The sequence below is a fragment of the Hipposideros armiger genome, unplaced genomic scaffold (genome assembly GCF_001890085.2).
Source record: "Hipposideros armiger isolate ML-2016 unplaced genomic scaffold, ASM189008v1 scaffold_476, whole genome shotgun sequence".
In the NCBI taxonomy this organism is placed as follows: domain Eukaryota; kingdom Metazoa; phylum Chordata; class Mammalia; order Chiroptera; family Hipposideridae; genus Hipposideros; species Hipposideros armiger.
The window spans coordinates 934,384-955,187 of NW_017731826.1; the positions used below are offsets into that span (position 1 = coordinate 934,384).

The window sequence follows — 20,804 nt, forward strand, 5'->3', positions numbered from 1 at the left end:
CCAGTGAAGCAACGTCCTCCACAACTAGACTGAAGAACAAAAGGACGGCAACTTGTCTGTTCCCCTTCCCTCAATTCCCCAATAAAAATCTTTAAAAAAAGTGACTCAATGTCTAAGAACGTCATTATATATATGAATACTTATAAATATAGATAGTTTTAAAGATAAAGGGGTGGAAAAGATAACATGCAGACAGGAAACACAAGAAATCTGAAGTGACTATTGATATCAGACTTCCGAACAATGGAAATTACCAGAGATAAAGAGAAACAGCCTGTGATGAAAAAAACTGAATAGCTAAAACTATTTTGAAAAAGAAGACTAAAGTTGGAGGAAACAAATATCCAACTTTAAGACCTATTATAAAGCTATAGGAATCAAGCTAGCATGGTAATAGTGAAGGAATAGATCGATTAGTGGAACAGAATAGAGTCCAGAAATTGACACAAATATGGCCAATTGATTTTTGACAAAATTACAGCAATTCAATGGAAAAAGGATATTTTTAAATAAATAAGTGCTTGAACAACATAAGCAAATAAAATGAACCCCAACCGAAAGCTTATGTGTTAACTCAGAATGTATCACTGATCCAATTATAAGACTATAAATGATTTACTGGTTAAACCCCTTACGACCATGTTGAAATAACAGCAATTGAAGTACATACTAAGAATACCTTTCTTATGGTGTTGGTAACAGTAATGTTGTCACTACTACTGTTTTACAAATGAGGAAAAAGAGGCAAATAGAAGGTTAGTAACTTAAGGGCACACAGCTTGTAGATGGGACTTGTAGTAATGGTTCCTGAGCGATTTGTGTGACAGAAGAGATGGTGAAAGGGGGTAAGAAGTAAATATTTTAGAAGCCTTTCTCAAGAGTCTGGATATTGGAAGCTCATTTGTCCTGCTAATGATGTTAATAAATCACACAATTGCCCACCTGTATTGTGTTGCTTATTTTTTGGTGTTACTGCCTTGAAGGGAACACAATGAACCATGGACAGGGAAGGTGAAGAGGTTCACCACCATCGTGGCCTGGTCACTTGTCCTGTAATTGGACCCAGCTAGACTGCCCAATGCTCAGATGCCCCACCCTGCCCTTTTACCCCGTTATACAAGTTCGATTTTGTATTTCTCTACACCTTTTCTGGTTTGTCCTTATAAATGTCATGGTTTTCTCAATAAAGTTATACCTTGAGACTTACATATTTATTGCAATATGAATAGAATGTCATATTTTATCAAATTACTATTGGCAAATGGGAAAGTTTTAGATTATTTGCTTAAAAATAGTTCAAATGTCCTGCTAGAATTTCAGTTTTTTTCCTTAGGTTAGTCTTCAACTTGTTTAAAACTTAATCTCTTTTTAATAGGTATCCTACTTTTGTTCTTGAATTATTGTATTGATAAGAATTTTGGACAATATTAATATTAGTAATAATAGTGATACTAAGTGCTGTTTTTTGGTTACCAAATTTAATTTGGTGGAGTTTTTTTAGTGTTGAATAATTAGGTAAAATGTTATATGGAGGCTATCTAAAATTCTTTAGTTCTATTACAGGATTATATTATCTCCTTGTTCCTTTTCTAAAATCATGTTCGGAGCCTCATGGCACACTATATTTCAGTCACAAAACCCCCCTTGGTTATTATCTTAAAACCGGGGGTGGTCTATTTCAATCACTCCTGAGACTTTCTACTTTCTGACGTGATCCCTGATCCATGGTAGTGATACAGACTACTTGTATTAATTTCCTAGGGCTGCTGTACAAATTGCAACAAACCTGGTGGCTTAAAAAGGAAATTGATTCTCTCACAGGTCTAGAGGCCAAGAAGTTTGATGTCAGGGTGTCGGCTGAGTTGGCTCCTTGTGGAGGTTCTGAGAGGGAGTCGATTCCAGGTCTCCTAGCTTCTGCAGGGTGCTGGCAATCCTTGGTGTTCCTTGTGGTTAGGCAACCACAAGGTTCCAGTCTTTGCTGCCATCTTCACGTGGCCTTTTTTTCTATCTCTGTATGTCTTCTTTTTTGTCTCTTGTAAGGACACACATCCTTACAAGATTTGGGGTCTACACTAATCCAGAATAATCCCATCTTGAGGTCCTTACTTTAATTACACCTGCAAAGACCCTTATTCTAGATAAATTTTCACCATAACAGATTCTGGGGGTTAGGACTTGGGCATACCTCTTTGGAGGCCACTATTTACTATACTATTCTGTTTACTAAATGTAACTTGCCGGAGCTCCTCTTTTGGTCAGGAATGGTGCCAGGCTCGAGAGAGGAAGGTGAATAAAAGTGATGCCTTTAATATCATATAGTCTGATTCCAAGGAAAGATGCAAAAACCCTCACTTTTAATGAGATGTGTTAAATACAGTGAAGAGATAAACACAAACCCCGTGGAAACACAAATTAGGATGTTCACAAAGTTATTCCTTGAAAAGGTAATGTCTGTCTAAAACTGCCCTATCCAAAATGAAGCTACATGTGGCTGTTGAGCACTTGAAATGTGACTGGTGTGACTAAGGAACTGAATTTTTCCTTTTAATGTAAGTTTATTTTTTGTTTATTATTTTTTTTAATTGGGAAATTGGGGGATGGGAATAGCGCTACGGAATTGGGGGAAGGGGAACAGACAAGTTGCTGTTGTTTTGTTCTTCAGTCTAGTTGTGGAGGACGTTGCTTCACTGGCTCAAGTTGGCACCATCATTGTGCTCTTCCCGGGTGAGGCAGATCAGTCGCCGGCTTCTGGACAGCTGCTCACAGCGGCTGCTGACCGTTCACACTGGCTGCTGGCTACACATGGTAGCCCATGGCAACCCACTGCTACAGGGGCTGCAGCCTACGCTGTTGCCGGTGACTCAGGGCAGCCCAGCTCCAGGTTGAGCTGTTCAGCATCTTAGCTGTAGAGGGCAGTGTCACTGGCCCTCATATGTGGATCCGAACTGGGGCCCTCTGGCGTCCCAAGCCAGCTCCTAACCAACACGCCACTCGGGTGGCCCTACATTGATATTTTTATATTGATAACATGTTGAAATGATAATATTTTGAATATATGTTCTAAATATGCTATTAATTTCACCTGTTTCTTGTTACTTTTTTTTTTTAATTGGGGAATTGGGGAAGGGGACCAGCCAAGTTGTTGTTCTTCAGTCTTAGTTGTGGATGGCGCCAGTCGCCATCTGGCTTCCTGTCGGCAGCTTGTCTCCTATAAGCTCAAGGTGCTGTGTTCAATCTTAGTTGAGGGTGGGCATAGCCACCATCCCATGCGGGAGTCAAACTAGCACAGCAGCCTTGTTGTTAAGAGCGTACGCGCTATCCACTGAGCCATTCGGATGGCAGCCTAGCTCAAGGTGTGGAGATCAGTCTTAGTTGCGGGCTGGCGTAGCCCACCATTGAACAGGCAGTCTTGTTAGGAGCACGTGCTCTCACCAGCTGACCATCCTGCCACCTGTTGGCAGCTCAGTGACAGCTCAGCTCAGGCGCAGCATCACTGGCCCATGTGGGAATCAAACCGGCGGCCCTGTTGCTCAGAGCTCACGCTCTTAAGCTAACTCTTAACCAACTGAGCCACTCAACCGGCCCTTCTTGTTACTTTTTTAATGTGACCAATACAAAATTTAAAATAACATGTATGATTCTTACTATATTTCTGTTGGACAGCACTGCTAGGTCTAAAATTATGAAAAGGAACCAGGTCAAGGAGGAGAGAATATTTCACAAAGGAGAAAGAGGTATTATTAATTATGGTAATTAGTTTATTGAGTGAATGTATGGATTAAGTTTTACCCAATGTCTTATTCTTGCTATTTGCTCCCTCTTCTTTTTTTTTTTTAATTTTAATTTTAACAAGAATGTATAAGGAAGGGAGAGAATTTTACCAAATCAAAGATCACAGTTCTCACTGAATGAGGAGTCTGAAAAAAATTAAAAGCACTTTTGATAATATCTCTGTACAGTTTTGAAACCAGGGGTAGAATGTTATGGAGTATGTAGGCAATAAGGAATTAAAAAAGCAATCAGCCCATTGAGTGATTTGATTGACAATCTGTTCTGTAGTCTGACAAAAAACCTAAGTTTGGAAATACCAGGGGTGCCAAAAAAATATATACACATTTTAAGCGATGTTATCTATGTATTACTTTTCAAAGTTGAATTATGGTAGCAATGTGTAGTATGACTTTCGCTCAAAAGATGGTGTTAATCAAATGAATGCTAGCATCACCATGTGACAGGCAGGACAGTCAAAGAAAATGATGGAAGCATGGTTGTTGTTCAAGGAACGTAAGACCATTTTGAAGTGGTATTTGAAATTTGAGAACTTTGTGGAAGTACAATGACAATTGAGGCGTGAGTATGCAACAGAACCTCCAACACACCTAATAATTGTACGCATTTGTGATAAGTTTGAGATGCATGGTACTTCGGGAAGAAATTGAAATGGCATGCGTAGTGATACAAGTGGACACTTTGGTCAGTGTTGCTCAAGCAGTAGTTTGCCATAATCAGAAGTGTCTGGATGGTGGTGGTAACCACTTTGAGCACCTCTTGTAATTGCAGAAGCCAAATGTGACTTGTAGTCGTGTTTTTTTATCGTTATATATTGTTACAATTTTAATACAGTTTTTTCCTTACTTAAAATGTGTATATATTTTTTGGCACCCTCTGTATATTTTTCTAGTAATCTCTTTATTTTGTGTGACTCAGTCTTTTGCATATATACAACCCAACTTTTAAACATTTAAAACATAACCTGTTAAACAGCTTAACACATTTTGAGGACTTGGGGTTTATATTTTCCTTGCAAATTTTATGGTCTGAATTATTTTACTTTTGATTTTAAAATTATTTCATTATGGTAAAATACACATAATGTAGTATTTACCATTTTAACTATGTTTAACTGTACAGTTCAGTACCATTTACATGCACATTATTGTGCAACAATCGCCACCATCCATCTGTATAACTTGTATTTTTAGTCAGAAAATACACATAACAAAATTTGCCATCTTAACCATTTTTAAGTCTACAGTTTAGAAGTGTTAAGTACATTCACATTGTTGTGCAACCAACCTCCAGAGCACTTTCATCCTGCAAAACTGAAACTGCACACCCATTGAAAACTCCCCTTTCCTCTTCATCCCAGTCCAACAACCACCGTTCTACTTACTTTCTGTAAAGTTGCTTACTTTAGGTAACTCATATAAATGGAATAATTCAGTATTTGTCCTGGAGTGTCTGGCTCATTTCACTCAGTATAATGTCCTAGAGGTTTATCTACTTCCTTTTTAATTTTGAATAATCCATTGTATGTACCACATTTTGTTTATCCATTCATCTTTCAATGAACACTTGGGTTGTTTCCACCATTTGTCTATCGTAAGTAATGCTGCTATGAACACTAGTGTACAGATATTGCTTTGAGGCCCTGCTTCCAGTTCTTTTGGGTATATACCCAAAAGTGGTATTGCGGGATAATATAGTAATTCTATTTTTAATTTTTTTAGTAACTACCATACCATTTTCCATATTGGCTGCACCATATTACATTCCCACCAGCAATATACAAGGATTCGAGTTTCTCCACATCCTCACCAACACTTATGAGGTTGGGCAATTAAGTTCGTGAACTCATCCAAAAAAAAAGTGCTACATACCTCATTGCTGAATATCACTGTGGTCGCCTTTGAAGTACTCCCCTTGGGAAGCTATGCACTGACGCCAGTGCCTAGTCCACCCTTCAAAGCAATTTTGGAGCTCTTTCTGGAATGGCCGTCACAGCCGTCGTCATGTTACCCTTGATGTCCTGAATGTCATCAAAATGTGTTCTTTCAATATTTTCTTTATTTTCAGGTGAAGAAAGAAGTCATCAGGGCCAGATAAGGTGAGTAGGAAGGGTGTTCCAATACAGTTATTTGTTTACTGGCTAAAAACTCCCTCACAGACAGTGCCATGTGAGCTGGTGCATTGTCGTGATGCCATGAATTGGCGAAAAGTTCAGGTTATCTAACTTTTTCAGACAGCCTTTTCAGCACTTCCAAATAGTAAACTATTTACTGTTTGTACAGTTGGTACAAATTCATAATGAATAATCCCTCGGATATAAAAAAATGTTAGCATCATTGCAACAAGTTTGCGAACTAATTATCCGGCCTCGTATTTTCTGCTTTTTTTTTTTTTTATAATAGCTATCCTAATGGGTATAAAGTACCTCATTGTGGCTTTGACTTGTATTTCCCTAATGATACTAGTAACACAGTGAAATTATTTTAAATTTATAGAAAAGTTGAAAAAATAGTGTAGCGTTCATGTGTATACTTCACCAGCCTCCCCTAATGTTAACAATGTACAGAGCCATAGAAACCATGAAATTAACATTGGTAATTTCTAAAAATTAACTAAACAACTAACTTTATTCACATCCCATCAGTTTTCTCCCTAATATCCTTTTTCTGATCTGGATTCAGTCCAGAATTCAACATTTTATTTAGTGTGTCTCATTGTAATCTGTGACACTCCCTCAGTCTTATGTTTCATGACCTTGACACTTTTGATGAATACTGGTCAGTTATTTTTAGAGAATGTTTCTCGATTTGAATTTGTGTACTATTTTCTCATAATTAGATTGGGCTTATGCACTTTTGGCAGGACTACAACAGAAGTGATGGGTCTTAGTGAGTCATTGATGTCTACCTATCTTATTGCTGGTGGTATTACTTTTGGTCATTTGGTTAAGGTGGTGTCTTCTGGGTCTCTCCACTATAAAGTTAGTATTTTTTCCTTTGTAAGTGTTACTTTTCTTGTGGGGAGAGATTTTGAGATTACACATATAATGTTTCTCACTTTTGCCACTGATTTTACTACCATACTGTTTGCCCTGTGGTGACTTCACATTCCCCTATTCATTCTCATTTTGCTTGTTGGAATTATTTTGTAAGCAAGAACTGTTCCTTCTCTCTCTCTTTTTTTTTTTTAAGATTTTTATTGGGGAATTGGGGGGATGGGAACAGCGCTGGGGAATTGGGGGAAGGGGAACAGACAAGTTGCTGTCGTTCTTTTGTTCTTCATTCTAGTTGTGGAGGACGTTGCTTCACTGGCCCAATTTGGCACCATCATTACGCTCTTCCCCAGGTGAGGCAGATCAGTCGCCGCCTTCTGGACGCTGCTCACTGCGGCTGCTGGCCGCTCATGCTGGCTGCTGGCTACATACGCTAGCCCATGGCAACCCACTGCCACAGAGGTTGCAGCCTACGCCATCGCCAGCAACTCACTGCAGCCCAGCTCCAGGTTGAGCTGTTGTTCAGCATCTTAGCTGTAGAGGGCAGTGTCACTGGCCCTCATACGTGGGAGCCGAACCGGGGTCCTCTGGCGTCCCAAGCCAGTTATTAACCATCGCGCCACTCGGCCAGCCCAATGTGATTAGAGGTTTGGGACTTTCAGTCCTATCCCACGTCCATATCCCCTGCCCCCCCTTTCCAGGTAGGGGAGAAGGACTGGAGATTGAGTTCATTCGCCACTGGCCAATGATTTGATCAATCATGCCTATGTAATGAAGCCTCCATAAAAAACCAAAAGGACAGGTTTTAGAATGCTTCCCAGTTGGTGAACACGTGGAGATGCTACGAGAGTTGCATGCCTGGATAGGACATAAAAGTGCTGTGCTGCATCTCTTCCATATGGCTGTTCCTGCATTATATCCTTTTATAATAAACTGGTGATGTAAGTAAAAGTTTCTCTGAGTTCTGTGATCTATTCTAGCTAATTATTTTAACTACACATTGGAACCTCCAATTTGTAACTTTTTAGTCAGAAGCACAGGTAACATCCTGGGCTTGTGACTGTTTGAAGTGGGGGGCAATCTTGTGGGACTGAGCCCTTTACCTGTGGAATCTGATTCTATCTCCTGGTAGATAGTGTCAGAATAGCTTGTTCATGTGGGGATGCCCCATCCCCCTGCCTCTACACAGGTTGAAATTGGGTTTCAGAACACCCATTCATACTCAGCAGATAACCAAATCTTTACAGCAGAGCACTTGGTTGATCTTTTTTTTCTGTCTCACTGTTTACTTAGGTGATCTTATCCAATCACAAAGCATTAAACAACATCTGTATCCTTAAAATTTTCAAAGTGAGGTCTTCAATCCAGACCCCTACTCTGATATCCAGAAGTCACATATTCAACCATTTGCACAGTTTTGCATGTTAAGTAGGCATATTAAAATCACTGTGTCCAGCACAAGATTCCTAATCTCCCATGAACCTGTACCTCTTGACTTTTTCCCATAATAGTGACAATTCCGTCTGCCCAATAACTCAGGCCCAAAACATCAGTTATTTTTTTAGTCCTTTTTCTCTCACACATTTCATGCACTGTCAGAAAATGCTATCAGGTGTTCCCTAAAATACACTTGAGATTTGACCACTTCTCCCTCTCTTCACCAATATGACCCCATCTACCACCATAATTTTGTATGTGACTTGTTGCAGTGGCCTTCTAACTGGCCTTCCTGCTTCTGAACTTGATCTTCGGTCATATTCTGAGCTAGGCATCTGGTTAGTGTCTGAAATATACATATCATCAGTAGAGGCAGATGTTATAGATGATTAGGGATAATAGCCACTCATTTTATGTATTTGCTTAAATATGTACTGAAGGACCTTAAAATCTTAGATAATAGAAACCATAGGCTTTTGTACTGCATCAGGCAGTTATGTCCATGTTTACCAGGAGCTGTCCAGCCAAAACGTCCCCTAGAAGACCTCTAAGAGCAGAGGCAGGGAGCATGTGGCCTCCCATCCTAGGACTGGGACAGTTAACTCCTCAGTATGCCTTTTGTCAGTGGTGACATGTTGGAACATCTCCCCCTTTCAAATTCAAAATCGGGATTCCCTGATTTGATCTGTCACAAAGCCTGCAACTTTCTACACTGGGAGAGGAACAAAATTAGCAAAATTCACCAAACCTGGGACTTGAACTTATAAAATACACTCAAGTATAAAAATGTTGTCTGAACCATTTTTTAAACTATAAAGAGCAGGAATAGAATGCAAGGGAAGAGAGTAAAAAAAATGAAAAAAAATGCAGAAAAACATCTAGAAAAGAAAAATATGGATGGGTACAAAGAACCTCACACACATGGGGTCCTAATTGCATTCTACAAAGGTTATCACCAGTGTCATCTTCCTTCTGGGTGATTTGTCATCGCAGTGATCCCGCCCCCTAGTATTCACATCCTTGTATAGTCCCCACCCACGTTGTATAGGGGTCACCTATGAAATAGGATGTGGCAGAAGTGGCATGCCCCTTTCTTTCTTCCTTTCTTCCCTTCGTTCTTCTCTTCGTCCTTTCCTTTCCTTTTCTTTCTTTCTTTCTTTCTTTCTTTCTTTCTTTCTTTCTTTCTTTCTTTCTTCCTTCCTTCCTTCCTTCCTTCCTTCCTTCCTTCCTTCCTTCCTTCCTTNCTTCCTTCCTTCCTTCCTTCCTTCCTTCCTTTCTTTCTTTCTTTCTTTCTTTCTTTCTTTCTTTCTTTCTTTCTTTCTTTCTGTCTTTCTTTCTTTCTTTTTCTTTCCTTCCTTCCTTCCTTCCTTCCTTCCTTCCTTCCTTCCTTCCTTCCTTCCTTTCATTGTTTCTTTTTCTCTTTTTTTTAAGATAATTTTTATAAGAGTTTACTTGAGCCAAACTGATAACATATGCTGGGGAACAAGATCTCAAATGCTCCTCCTGGTGGCATGTTACTTCTGAGCAAGGTTATAAAGGACACTGGCTTTTGCCTCTCTTGGATTGCTTGCCCTGGTGGAAGCCATGCTGAGACGCCCACATGGCAAGGAATTGAGGCCTTTGCCAACAGTCATGTGAGTGTGTCAGCTGCAAGCGGATCCTCCAGCCTTGGCAAACTTTCAGATGACAGCAGCCTGGCTGAGAGTTAAAGTGCAACCCCAAGAGAGACCCTGAGCCAGATCCACCCAGATAAGGCTATTCACTCTCAGACTTGGTGTGAAATAATAAATATTTGTTGTTTTAAGCAACTAAATTGTAGGTAATTAGTTATGCAGCAATAGATAACTAAAAATCTTCCTGCAAAATTTGCAACTCTATAACAATTTCCTAAGAGAGCTGACTTGGCGAGGGACAGCTGACCACACTGTTTTCATATGCGCAGAAGCGGTTTGCTGGACACGCTCAGAAAATGTGGACACGCTCAGAAAATGTGGACACCAACACAGTAAGTAGGCCATCTGCTAGAAGACCAACAGTGATTCAGGATAAAACTCCAGAAAAGCAGCATCACTTCCTTTGGAACATCTTTATCCTTTCTATCACTTCCCTCATTTATTGGTGAGTTCCCCTCCAACAAGTTCCTCTGGTGCGAATGTAGACCTTCTTCAGTGGTGGCAGTGTCCTCCCTCCCCCGTCAGCTATTTCTTCTGTAACTCCATTTATGTTCAATTCACATTTCACTTCCAGTGTTACCATTTTTCCTTTCTTTGCTGCAAATTCATTTTCATCGGCCAATTCCCTCTTTTATACACTTTTTGTAAAATGTAACATGGGTTTGTGTAATAGTCTGACTCCATATTTGATGTTTGATGACAGCTTTCAAGCTCACCCAGTCTTCCTCTTCTGCTCCACATGTGGGCAAGGTGCTGTTGAAGCCCAGTTGCTTCCTCCTTTGGCTTTGAAGGGAAGTACAAGCACACTGGTCCGGGCATGTGCCTTGGAGGACACACTTCAGCCACACCCCTTAATCACAATAAAAACCTCAAGCTAGTCTTCCCTACTTTCTCAAGCCATTTTTGGCCCTGCTTGGGAGCCATCACTCTTTACTCCAGAAAGCCTCATTATGTGAGTTATAAATCTTTTTGTACCCTCTTTATGCATGTGGAGTGTGATCAGTTTTGACATCCAAACTAAATTTTGGGTGGGGAGTCCATATCTTCAGGTTAATGTCAGAGATAAAGACAGCTGACAATTAAAGAGGTGAAAACATTTTATTCAGTAACTACTGACAGGAGGGAAAGAGCTGAGCTCCATTGGATTTGTGCAGAGGTGACATTTTTTAAAAGGAGAAAGGGGAGGGGACAAGTAGGGGCTCAAGTAGTCAGAGAAGTGATAAATTACTTAAAAAAAAAACACAGGAGGCCAGCTGTGTCTGCAAGTATCAAGATAGAATTCTACCCCACAGACTGGGAGACAGAGGCACTGCTCTTTCTGATGATTACATTTTAAAGGAATGGCTTTCAGGTCCTTGTGAGAGACACTTCTGAGTTGTGGGAGACACACATACATCTCAGAGGGACAGAGGAAAGCTTCATAATTATAAGTCCTTTTTAATAAATGCTGTAAGAAAAGGAGATCAGAAGCCTATCGTTAGGTGTTGGCTGCATCTAACAGTAAATTCTGGCATTTTCTAGGGCAGGCATTTTAATGGTGTGGCGGGGGTGGGGGTGTGCAGGGTGGGTTCAGGATTGGAGGAAAGAGGTGTCACCCTAGGGACACAGCCTTATGCTGCTTGAAGACATGCTGGAGTTTGGTTTTCTGTGTAGAGTTCTGGATGGACACTTTGCCCAGAGTTGTGCAATTCTTAGTAACCACAATAATTTATCACTGGGAGACAAAGAGCCCACACAACTACAGCTGTTGCTGTCTCTTCATGAATTGAATAACAGATGTGCAGTGGCCAACAGACTTTGAAAGAAGTGATGTGACTGGTCACTGATTAGGATGTGTATCCGTTATTAATGTAGTGATTTATAAACTGAAGAGTTAGCAGCCAAGTTTGTACTTTATGTGATTACTCACAGTTAATATAATGTGGTAACTGAAGTTTGAATTGTGTTGTGAGGAAACTGGTATCATTTAACAAAACCAACGGTGACTGAAATTTATGTTTATCTGAACCATGCAAAGGATTGCCTGTCATGTATAGTGCTGCCACATTTTATGAGAATGTAAATTGTGCAAATTTAAAATGAGGATGGAAAAGGGGCCGCAGGTTAAACCTGACCTGAAGGTCAGGAGACTGAAAACAACCACGTAAGATAGCGTGAACATAAAAAATTCATAACTAAGGTGGGCCAGGCCGGAAGTCACATCTTTAGCTTGAAGCTTCCTTCATAAAATCAATCTTCACCTTAAGTGAGCCTGTCTATTGTCTTTTTGCACCTAAGATGACATCCTTGGAATGTCAGTAATCCCTTTTTCCACAATAGAGCAGGAAGCTACAGAATCCCTCATTATTATTCTTGTCCCTTGATTAACATCTCTATGTGAACTATTAACTATCCTGTATCCACGTATGTAAAAGAAGTACCTGTCTCTCCAAGTTACATTTATCAAATCCCAGAGATTTCTCCAACTTTGCTCTCTCCCATCCCTTTAATCTACCAATGGATTTCATGTAACCCTCCTCCTTTGATCCTATGTATAAATGAGCTTCAAATTGCCATTTTAGGGAGCATTTTCTCAATCCATTGAGATTTTGCTTCCTGGCAATTGTTGTCAGTTTGGCTCAAATAAATTCTTATAAACTTTCTCTGAGGCTGGATGTTTTCATCAACAAAAATAATGTGAAGACATGTTTGAAAGTTCTATATTATTTACAAAGTTTCAAATAATTCAATAGTCTTAATATTTAATAATATTTTTGGGAATCACAGAATTTCAAAACTCTTGAACATCAAATTGAGGGCAGTGTTTATAGCTATACACAGTCCCCTTTAACACACAAAATTTAACTCTACCACGTGTCAGTCTCCTATAAATGTCTATGCGCTTTGAAACTTTTGTGAATGATCTGCTGACTTGTGCTGCTCTTTTAATACTCAGTGTTTTTAAAATAAAAACAAATTTTAAACCAATACAAATATTTAGATGTGGTTTTAATGATCGTGCTGTAAGACATGCCTGAAAAATGGATAAATCTGGAACAGAATTTTGATTTTTAATACCATTTGATTTTGATGCACTGTGTAGTAGTAATGGTAGAGAATAGTCTGAAATGCTCAGAAAGTCTGAAGCAGAATTAAAACAAACACTTTCTATTCTATTTGTAGATTTATGCTGCTTGAGAATACTCTATACTTATTCCAATGGAAAAATTAGTACTTGATTATTTAGGGAGCGAATCTTCTCATGTCTAAACTTATACACTCCTTACAGCACTACTATGTATTATAATATGTGGGTTTTGTTGACTACTGGTTTAAGAAAACAAAACAAAAATAAGACTTAACAAAACTTGTAATAGACATTCTTGGGACAATTTGGGAAATTTGAATATGGACTTGATATTAGATGCTTTTTATGGAATTACTGTGAAATTTTATAGGTGTGATAATGGTATTGTGATTATGTAGGAGTATGTTCTTAATCTGAGAAGCTACATGATGACATGCATATTTAAGGCTGATGTGTCATCACAAATAAATACACATCTAGATAAAGCAAATATGGCACTCTGTTGACTCTGTAACCTCAGAACTAGCTCAAACTGGTCATATGCTGTTTCTGACAAAACTTGGGACCAAAGTTTAAACCTTGTATGCACCACTCATAAGTAACACTTGTGAACCCCTTAACTGCTCCCCACCAGGGAACTAAAGGACCAGGACATGACCGGAACTTGAACACTGGAACTCTTTCAGAGATGAAGGGTCCATTGTCCAGGAAGATCTGGTGCTGAAATCCCTTAAGTCTTGCCGGAACCCTGGATGAGGAAGACAGATTTGAGCCTTGCCTTTCACCTTATTGCTCCACCTTGCAGTAAAAGTGTTTTTTGTATGTTTTTGTTTTTGTTTTCACCAAAAGCTGGTGCCATAGTATTAGCTTCAATGTGCTAGGGCAGGGACCTCTTGCTTGGTAATGTCAACAGATGGTGGTTGGTGCCAATTCAACACCAAATGGAATTCCCAATTTGGGGTGAGGGGAAGAAGGAAACTATTCAGTGCAAACAGCTCAATTGTGATGCAACACGGCTGTGAAAACAGCTCAGATTGGATGGGGAAAGCCTCAGTCCTATTGGTTGAAACACAATTTCAGATGGCAGGAACACAGTGCAGGCAGACAGTTCATTGTGTGAGGCTGGCAGTGTGGTGCAGGCTTCTCCCTGAAGTGTGGGTTTTGTGAGAGGCCCCTGTTTCGGAACTGCTGCTAGGGTCTACAATTTTTTTTCTTAACAGAAATTAAAAAAATATATTTTAAAAACTTTATTGGGGAACAGTGTGTTTTTCTGGGACCCATCAGCTAGCTTTAAGTCAAGTAGTTGTTTCAATCTAGTTGTGGAGGGCACAACTTAGTGGCCCATGTGGGGATCTAACCAGCAACCTTGGTATTATGAACACAGCGCTGTAACCAACTGAGCTAACTGGTAGCCCCTGCTAGGCTCTACTTCTAAATACTAGCCCAGTTAGTCACCAGGAGCCCTTCTCCCTAGATTTCTTTCTCAGCATCCACAGTAACAACTAGAGGTATGCCTGCTCAATGAAGTCTTTCAAAATTTCTACTTGCTTGCAATTTTCAATAAGGGAAGAACTGGGAACTACATTAACCAAGTAAATATTTACGTCGTTTACAGAAAACATGCTCTAATAGTTATGCCCTTATAGTCCTTATAATTTTTGTAAAACCTTTTGTGAGAAGGTTGTACAGTCATCTAAAGGAGATGTGGCTGTGTGGTAGTTGTTTTAGTTTGTATTTTTATTCATCTACAATTTTCGTGTATTGCAAATAATTCTGACAGTCTGGCATCACATTTTACCATCATCCCTCCACTACACCAAGCTTACGAAGCCCTGCTTTCGGGGCTGGTTTTCTTTTTAAATGCACTGTGCGTCTCCCATCGGTCGCTGCGTCAGGGTCAGGAGGAAGGGCCTCACACCCACTCTGGGTTCTGACCAATGACGCTCTGTCCCGCCACTGGCGGGCCTCCCAAGTGGGGCCTAACGGGAAATGCCACTCTGGGTGTTCCGCGCATACCGCCTGGGAGCTAGGGAAAGGTGCTCTGGTGCATGCGCCGCCGCCCCGCAAGCTGTCTTGGTCTGGACGCCACCTGGGCTTGGAGCGCAGTTGGGGCGCGGGGGCTGAGTCTGCAGGAGGGTGGGGCCCGCGCCTCGGATCCCAGCGAGCTGCAGCGACTGAGCTCGGCAGGTCATTCTTGTCCTTGTGTGTCTACCGGTGCTTGCGTGTCCTCACAAAGGTTCTAGTAGTGTTGGCGGCGCAGTCTTGGGGCTGCAGAGCACTTAGTGCGGGCTGCCAGGAGTCCTCGCCCTGCCACTCTGACAGATTAGGAACGGAGACGGAGAGAGGCCAGTGAGTACCTCACGACCACACGTCCCACGGCAGATGGCGCTATGAGACACGTCCACATCTGCCTCCTCCTAAAAAATGATTCTGCCTAGAGCCAAAGGACGTTTTCATCAAGTATAACGTGAAGTTCGTTATCTTACGGGGTGCTTGTATTTCCGGGATTCTTGGTTTCTTCAGGGCTCTTGGGTCACACTTCACAATGGTTGATTCTGGGCCTGGTCTGAATTGTCCAGCCTGTGTGTGCTCAGTGTTTCTGAATTGACGGTTTTGAAGGACCAGCCAGAGATTCTGGGCACAGGAAGGTCCAAGATTTGGGGCCCTCATGTAGGTTTCAACTAAAATGTCTTTGTCCCCTAGGTTCAGGTCCTGGTTCCAAGGCACAAAGCAGATCTTCTGAGGTAGAGAGGACTCCCACCTGGAAGATGGCCCACCTGAATGGAGACCTCCCACCAGGGCTGCAGAACCAAAGACCAAGACCAAGAAAGAGCAGATCCTAGGTTTCCATGGTACTGCAATATGTGATCCTTGTGCTCCACAAGCCACCCTTCAAACTGTGACAACCTGAGGTTTGAGACGTTTCAGTAGAGGTACCTGGGGCCAAGGCAAGGGACAAGTCCACCCAGGAAATGACACTTATTTTGAAGATTTGAGAGAGCATGGTCGGGGGAAAGAAATACTACCTACCACTAAGAAAATTCTATGTTAGACCTCCCTAACATCCTTTGAGTTTTAAATTCTCCACTCTTTCCAGAGCATGGTGTGAAGAGCCATGCAGTGTTGAAAGATGTGGGTGCTGCCTCCATACTGACTTCATAGACTTAGAAAGTAATGCAGGAAAAAGCTCCCTGGATCATTCTTTTCTGTCTAGCATGAGAGATGAAAACCACTGAACCTGAGAAGGTGAATGTCTGGGTCATCCCATTCATCAGTGTCCTGGCCAGTAGTCAGATTTTCAGACATAAAGTTAAGTCAAAACCAGTTTCTATCAAAGGACTGAGTAGGTACTGCAAAGGTTGTTAAGGACCAAAGGATGTTCTCTTACAGGAGGACATTTTATCCAGCTAGTGAGTAGAGGTTTATAGGCAGGAGACTCCAAGAGGTTCAAAGCAGGTCAGATCTCTTGTGATCCATTCTTTATTATCCCCAGCTCCATCTTTATAGTTCTCTACATGTTTCCTAGGTCTCCAGAAAGTGAACAGATCTCAGATGAGTTGTTTATTATTTTCCCTACTTTATTTACAATATCTCCTATGAAGCTTTTAAGAATCAGTAGATTGGAATGGAAATATAGGATATGAAAATCAACTTCAGGGAAAATACAGGAGCACATCAATATCAGGACAAAGTGGTATGCAGAAATATGCAGTCTCTATGCTATTATTTGGCTATTCTGTGCTATTATCAGCCAAATTTGTCTGATTTTTTGATGGTCATAGCAAAAATGCCAACGTTGTTACATAATTTGCATTGGCCCTTAAAGAAATCATCATTCTAATTCCTCATGAGACATTAAGAGTTCTATTATAAAAAAAAATCCCTTTCCTGTTCTTCCTATAGGTAACATAATAAATAATCTTTCAGTGACTGCTGGAAATCAGTTTAGCCAGCTGCCTGTAATTGCTCCTCAAAGAAGCAGGATACTTTGTGCCAAAGAAGAACTCAGTCAATCCAGGTTTCTAGGTGCTGAAACACTGTAGTCCCATGGACCTCTTTCTGATGGTCCTGCTTGATCCAGGCATAGAAGCTGGGATATCAGCAAGAAAGAATGGATTATATCACTTTCAGATAATCTCCTTTAGTATTATGTATAGATTATGCAGCAGGTAGGTTAAAGATGTATTTTCTCACTAATGTTTCCCCATTTCCCTTTCACATTTCAGATCACATCACTTGTTGGATCTGTCAGGTAAGCGACACCAGTGACCTTATGAGGAAATGTCATGGATACTTTAATATTTGCCTTAATTGAATATTCTCTCCAGTTGAGGCTCAAGGTCAGTCTCTCCTGGAAAGGCGTTTCAGTTGATTTCTGGTCTGTTCCTCCCTCTGTGGTTATTTTTTTTTAATTAAAAAATTATTTAAATTACAGTTGACATTCAATATTATATTAGTTTCAGGTGTATTGAATAGTGATTAGACATTTGTATAACTTACGAAGTGATCCGCATATAAGTCTAGTACCCACCTGACACCATACAGTTATTACAGTGTTATTGGCTATATTCCCTATGCTGTACTTTACATCCCTATGACTATTTTTAAACTAACAGTTTGTACTTCTTAATCCTTCCACCTTTTTCACTCATCTGCCCCCGTCCCCCCAACTCCCTCCCATCTGGCAACTATCAGTTTGTTCTCTCTATCTCTGAGTTTCTTTCTGTTTTGTTTGTTCGTTTGTTTTGTTTCCTAGATTCCATATATAAGTGAGATCATATGGTATTTGTCTTTCTGTCTGACTTATTTCATTTACCACAGTACCCTGTAGGTCCTGTTGTTACAAATGGTAAGATTTCATTCTTTTTTATGGATGAGTAATATTCCATTGTATATATGTACCACATCTTTGTTATTCATTCATCTGTTGATGGACTCTTACGTTGCTTCCATATCTTGGCTGTTGTAAATAATGCTGCAGTGAACATAGGGGTGCATATATCTTTTCGAATTAGTGTTTTGGATTTCATCAGATACATACCCAGAGGTGGGATTGTTGGGTCATATTGTAGTTCTATTTTTAATATTTTGAGGACTCTCCATACTGTTTTCTGTAGTGGCTGCATCAATTTGCAATCCCACCAACAGTGCCTGAAGGTTCCTTTTTCTCCACATCCCCGCCAACACTTGTTCTTCATTGATTTATTGATGATAGTTATTGTGACAGGAGTGAGGTGTTATCTAATTTGGTTTTTATTTGCATTTCTCTGATGTTGGTGATGTTGAGCATTTTTCCAATGTCTATTGACCATCTGTATGTCCTCTTTGGGGAACTCTCTATTCAGGTCCTCTGCTCACTTTTTAATGAGATTGTCTTTTTGGTGTTAAATTGTGTGAGTTTTTTATATATATTGATTATTAACCCCTTACCGAGTGTGTCATTGGCAAATATCTTCTCCCATTCTTAGGTTGTGTTTTAGTTTTGTTGGGGATTTCCCTTGCTGTGCATACACTTTTTAGTTTGATAAAGTCCTGTTTGTTTATTTTTTCTTTTGTGCCCCTTGCCCGAGGAGACATTTCCATAAACATATTACTAAGAGCAATATCAAAAAGTTTACTGCTGATGTTTTCTTATAGGAGTTTAATGATTTTGGGTTTTACACTTAAGTCTAATTCATTTTGAGTTTATTCCTGTATATGGTGTAAGAAGATTGCCCAGTTTCATTTCTTTCCATGTATCTGTCCAGTTTTCCCAATACCATTTATTGAAGAAACCTGTCTTTACCCAATTGTATAGTCTTGCCTCCTTTGTCATAGATTAATTGACCTTAGGGGTGAGTCTATATCTGGGCCCTCTGTTCTTTTCCATTAATCTGTGTGTCTGTTTTTATGCCAGTACCATGCTGTTTTGATTACTATAGCCTTGTAGTATAGTTTGAGATCAGATAGTGTGATACCTCCAACTTTGTTCTTCTTTCTCAAGATTGCTTTGGCTATTCAGGATCTTTTGTGGTTCCATATAAATTTTAAGATTATTTGTTCTAGTTTTGTGAAAAACACCATTGGTATTTTGATAGGGATTGCATTGAATCTATAGATTGCTTTTGGTAGTATAGATATTTTAATGATATTAATTCTTCCTATCCATGAGCATGGTATTTGCTTGCATTTATTTGTACTTCTTCAACTTCTTTATTCAATATCTTATGATTTTCCAGGTGTTTTACATCCTGGGTTAAATTTATTTCTAGGTATTTTATTTTTGTGATGCAATTGAAAATGGGATTGTTTTCTTAATTTTTATTTCTGATAGTTTTTTATTTGTGTATAAAAATGCAACTGATTTCTGAATATTTTATATCCTGCTACTTTCCTGAATTCATATATTAATTCTAATAGGTTTTTTATTTTTTATTTTTTTATCTTGAGAGTTCTCTCTCTATAGAATCATGTCACCTGCAAATAATGACAGTTTTACTTCTTTTACAGTTTGGATGACTTCTTTTTCTTTCTTGTCTGATTGCTGTGGCTAGGACTTCCAGTACTATGTTGAATAGAGGTGGTGAAAGTGGACATCCTTGTCTTGTTCCTGATCTTAAGGAAAATGCTTTTAGTTTTTCACTGTTTAGTCTCATGTGAACTGTGGGTTTGATATATATGGCCTTTATTATGTTGATGTGTGGTTACCTCTATTCCCATTTTGCAGAGAGTTTTTATCATAAATTGATGCTGGATTTTGTCAAATGCTATTTCTGCATCTATTTATACAATCATATGATTTTTACTCTTCATTTTGTTTATCACATTAATTGATTTGTAGATATTGAACCATGTTTGTAGCTGGGAATAAATCCCACTTGATCCTGGTGTATGATCTTTTTAATGTATTGCCGAATTGGGTTTGCTTATATTTTGCTGAGGATTTTTCATCTATGTTCATTAAGGATATTAGCCTATAATTTTTTGTGTGTAATATCTTTATTTGGTTTTGGAATCAGGGTAATGCTGGCCTTGTAAAAAGAGCTTGGGAGCCTTCCCTCCTCTTGAATTTTATGGAATAGTTTGAGAAAGATAGGTGTTAATTCTTCTTTGAATGTTTGGTAAAATTCACTTGTGAAGCCATCTGGTCTGGGACTTTTGTTTGTTGGGCATTTTTTGATTAGTGATTTGATTTCGTTTGTAGTAATAGTTCTGTTCAGATTTTCTGTTTCTTCTTGATTTATTATTGGAAGATTGTATGTTTTTAGGGTTTATCTATTTCTTCAAGGTTGTCCAATTTGTTGGCATATAATTGTTTGTATTTTCTTATAATCCTTTGTATTTCTGTGGTATCAGTTTTTACTTCTCCCATTTCATTTCTGATTTTATTTATTTGGGTCCTGACTCCATTTTTCTTCATGAGTCTGATTCAAGGTTTATCAATTTGTTTACCTTTTCAAAAACTACCTGTTGGATTCATTTATCTGTTGTAGTTTTTTATACTCTATTTTGTTTATCTCCACTCTGATCTTTATTATTTCCTTCCTTCCACTCACTTTGGGCTTTGTTCTTCTATTCTTTTTTTTTTTAAAGATTTTTATTGGGGAATTAGGGGGATGGGAACAGTGCTGGGGAATTAGGGGAAGGGGCACAGATAAGTTGCTGTCGGTTTGTTCTTCAGTCTAGTGGAGGACATTGCTTCACTGGCCCAAGTTGACACCATCATTACGCTCTTCCCGCGCGAGGCAGATCAGTCGCCGGCTTCTGGACGGCCGCTCACGCTGGCTGCTGGCCGCTCACGCTGGCTGCTGGCCGCTCACGCTGGCTGCTGGCTACATACGGTAGCCCATGGCAACCCACTGCCACA

General features: G+C 39.7%; 1 protein-coding gene across 1 annotated transcript in view; it reads left to right on the forward strand.

Annotated features, from left to right (window-relative positions):
* LOC109395542 (uncharacterized) overlaps positions 1-16,066 on the forward strand; it is a 32,333-nt gene extending 16,267 nt beyond the window's left edge. Inside the window, exon 2 of the mRNA XM_019666595.1 lies at positions 15,662-16,066. Coding sequence (XP_019522140.1) covers positions 15,662-15,701 — 40 coding nt within the window. The 3' untranslated portion in view covers positions 15,702-16,066. The remainder of the gene's footprint in view (positions 1-15,661) is intronic.
* Positions 16,067-20,804: the final 4,738 nt, after the last annotated feature.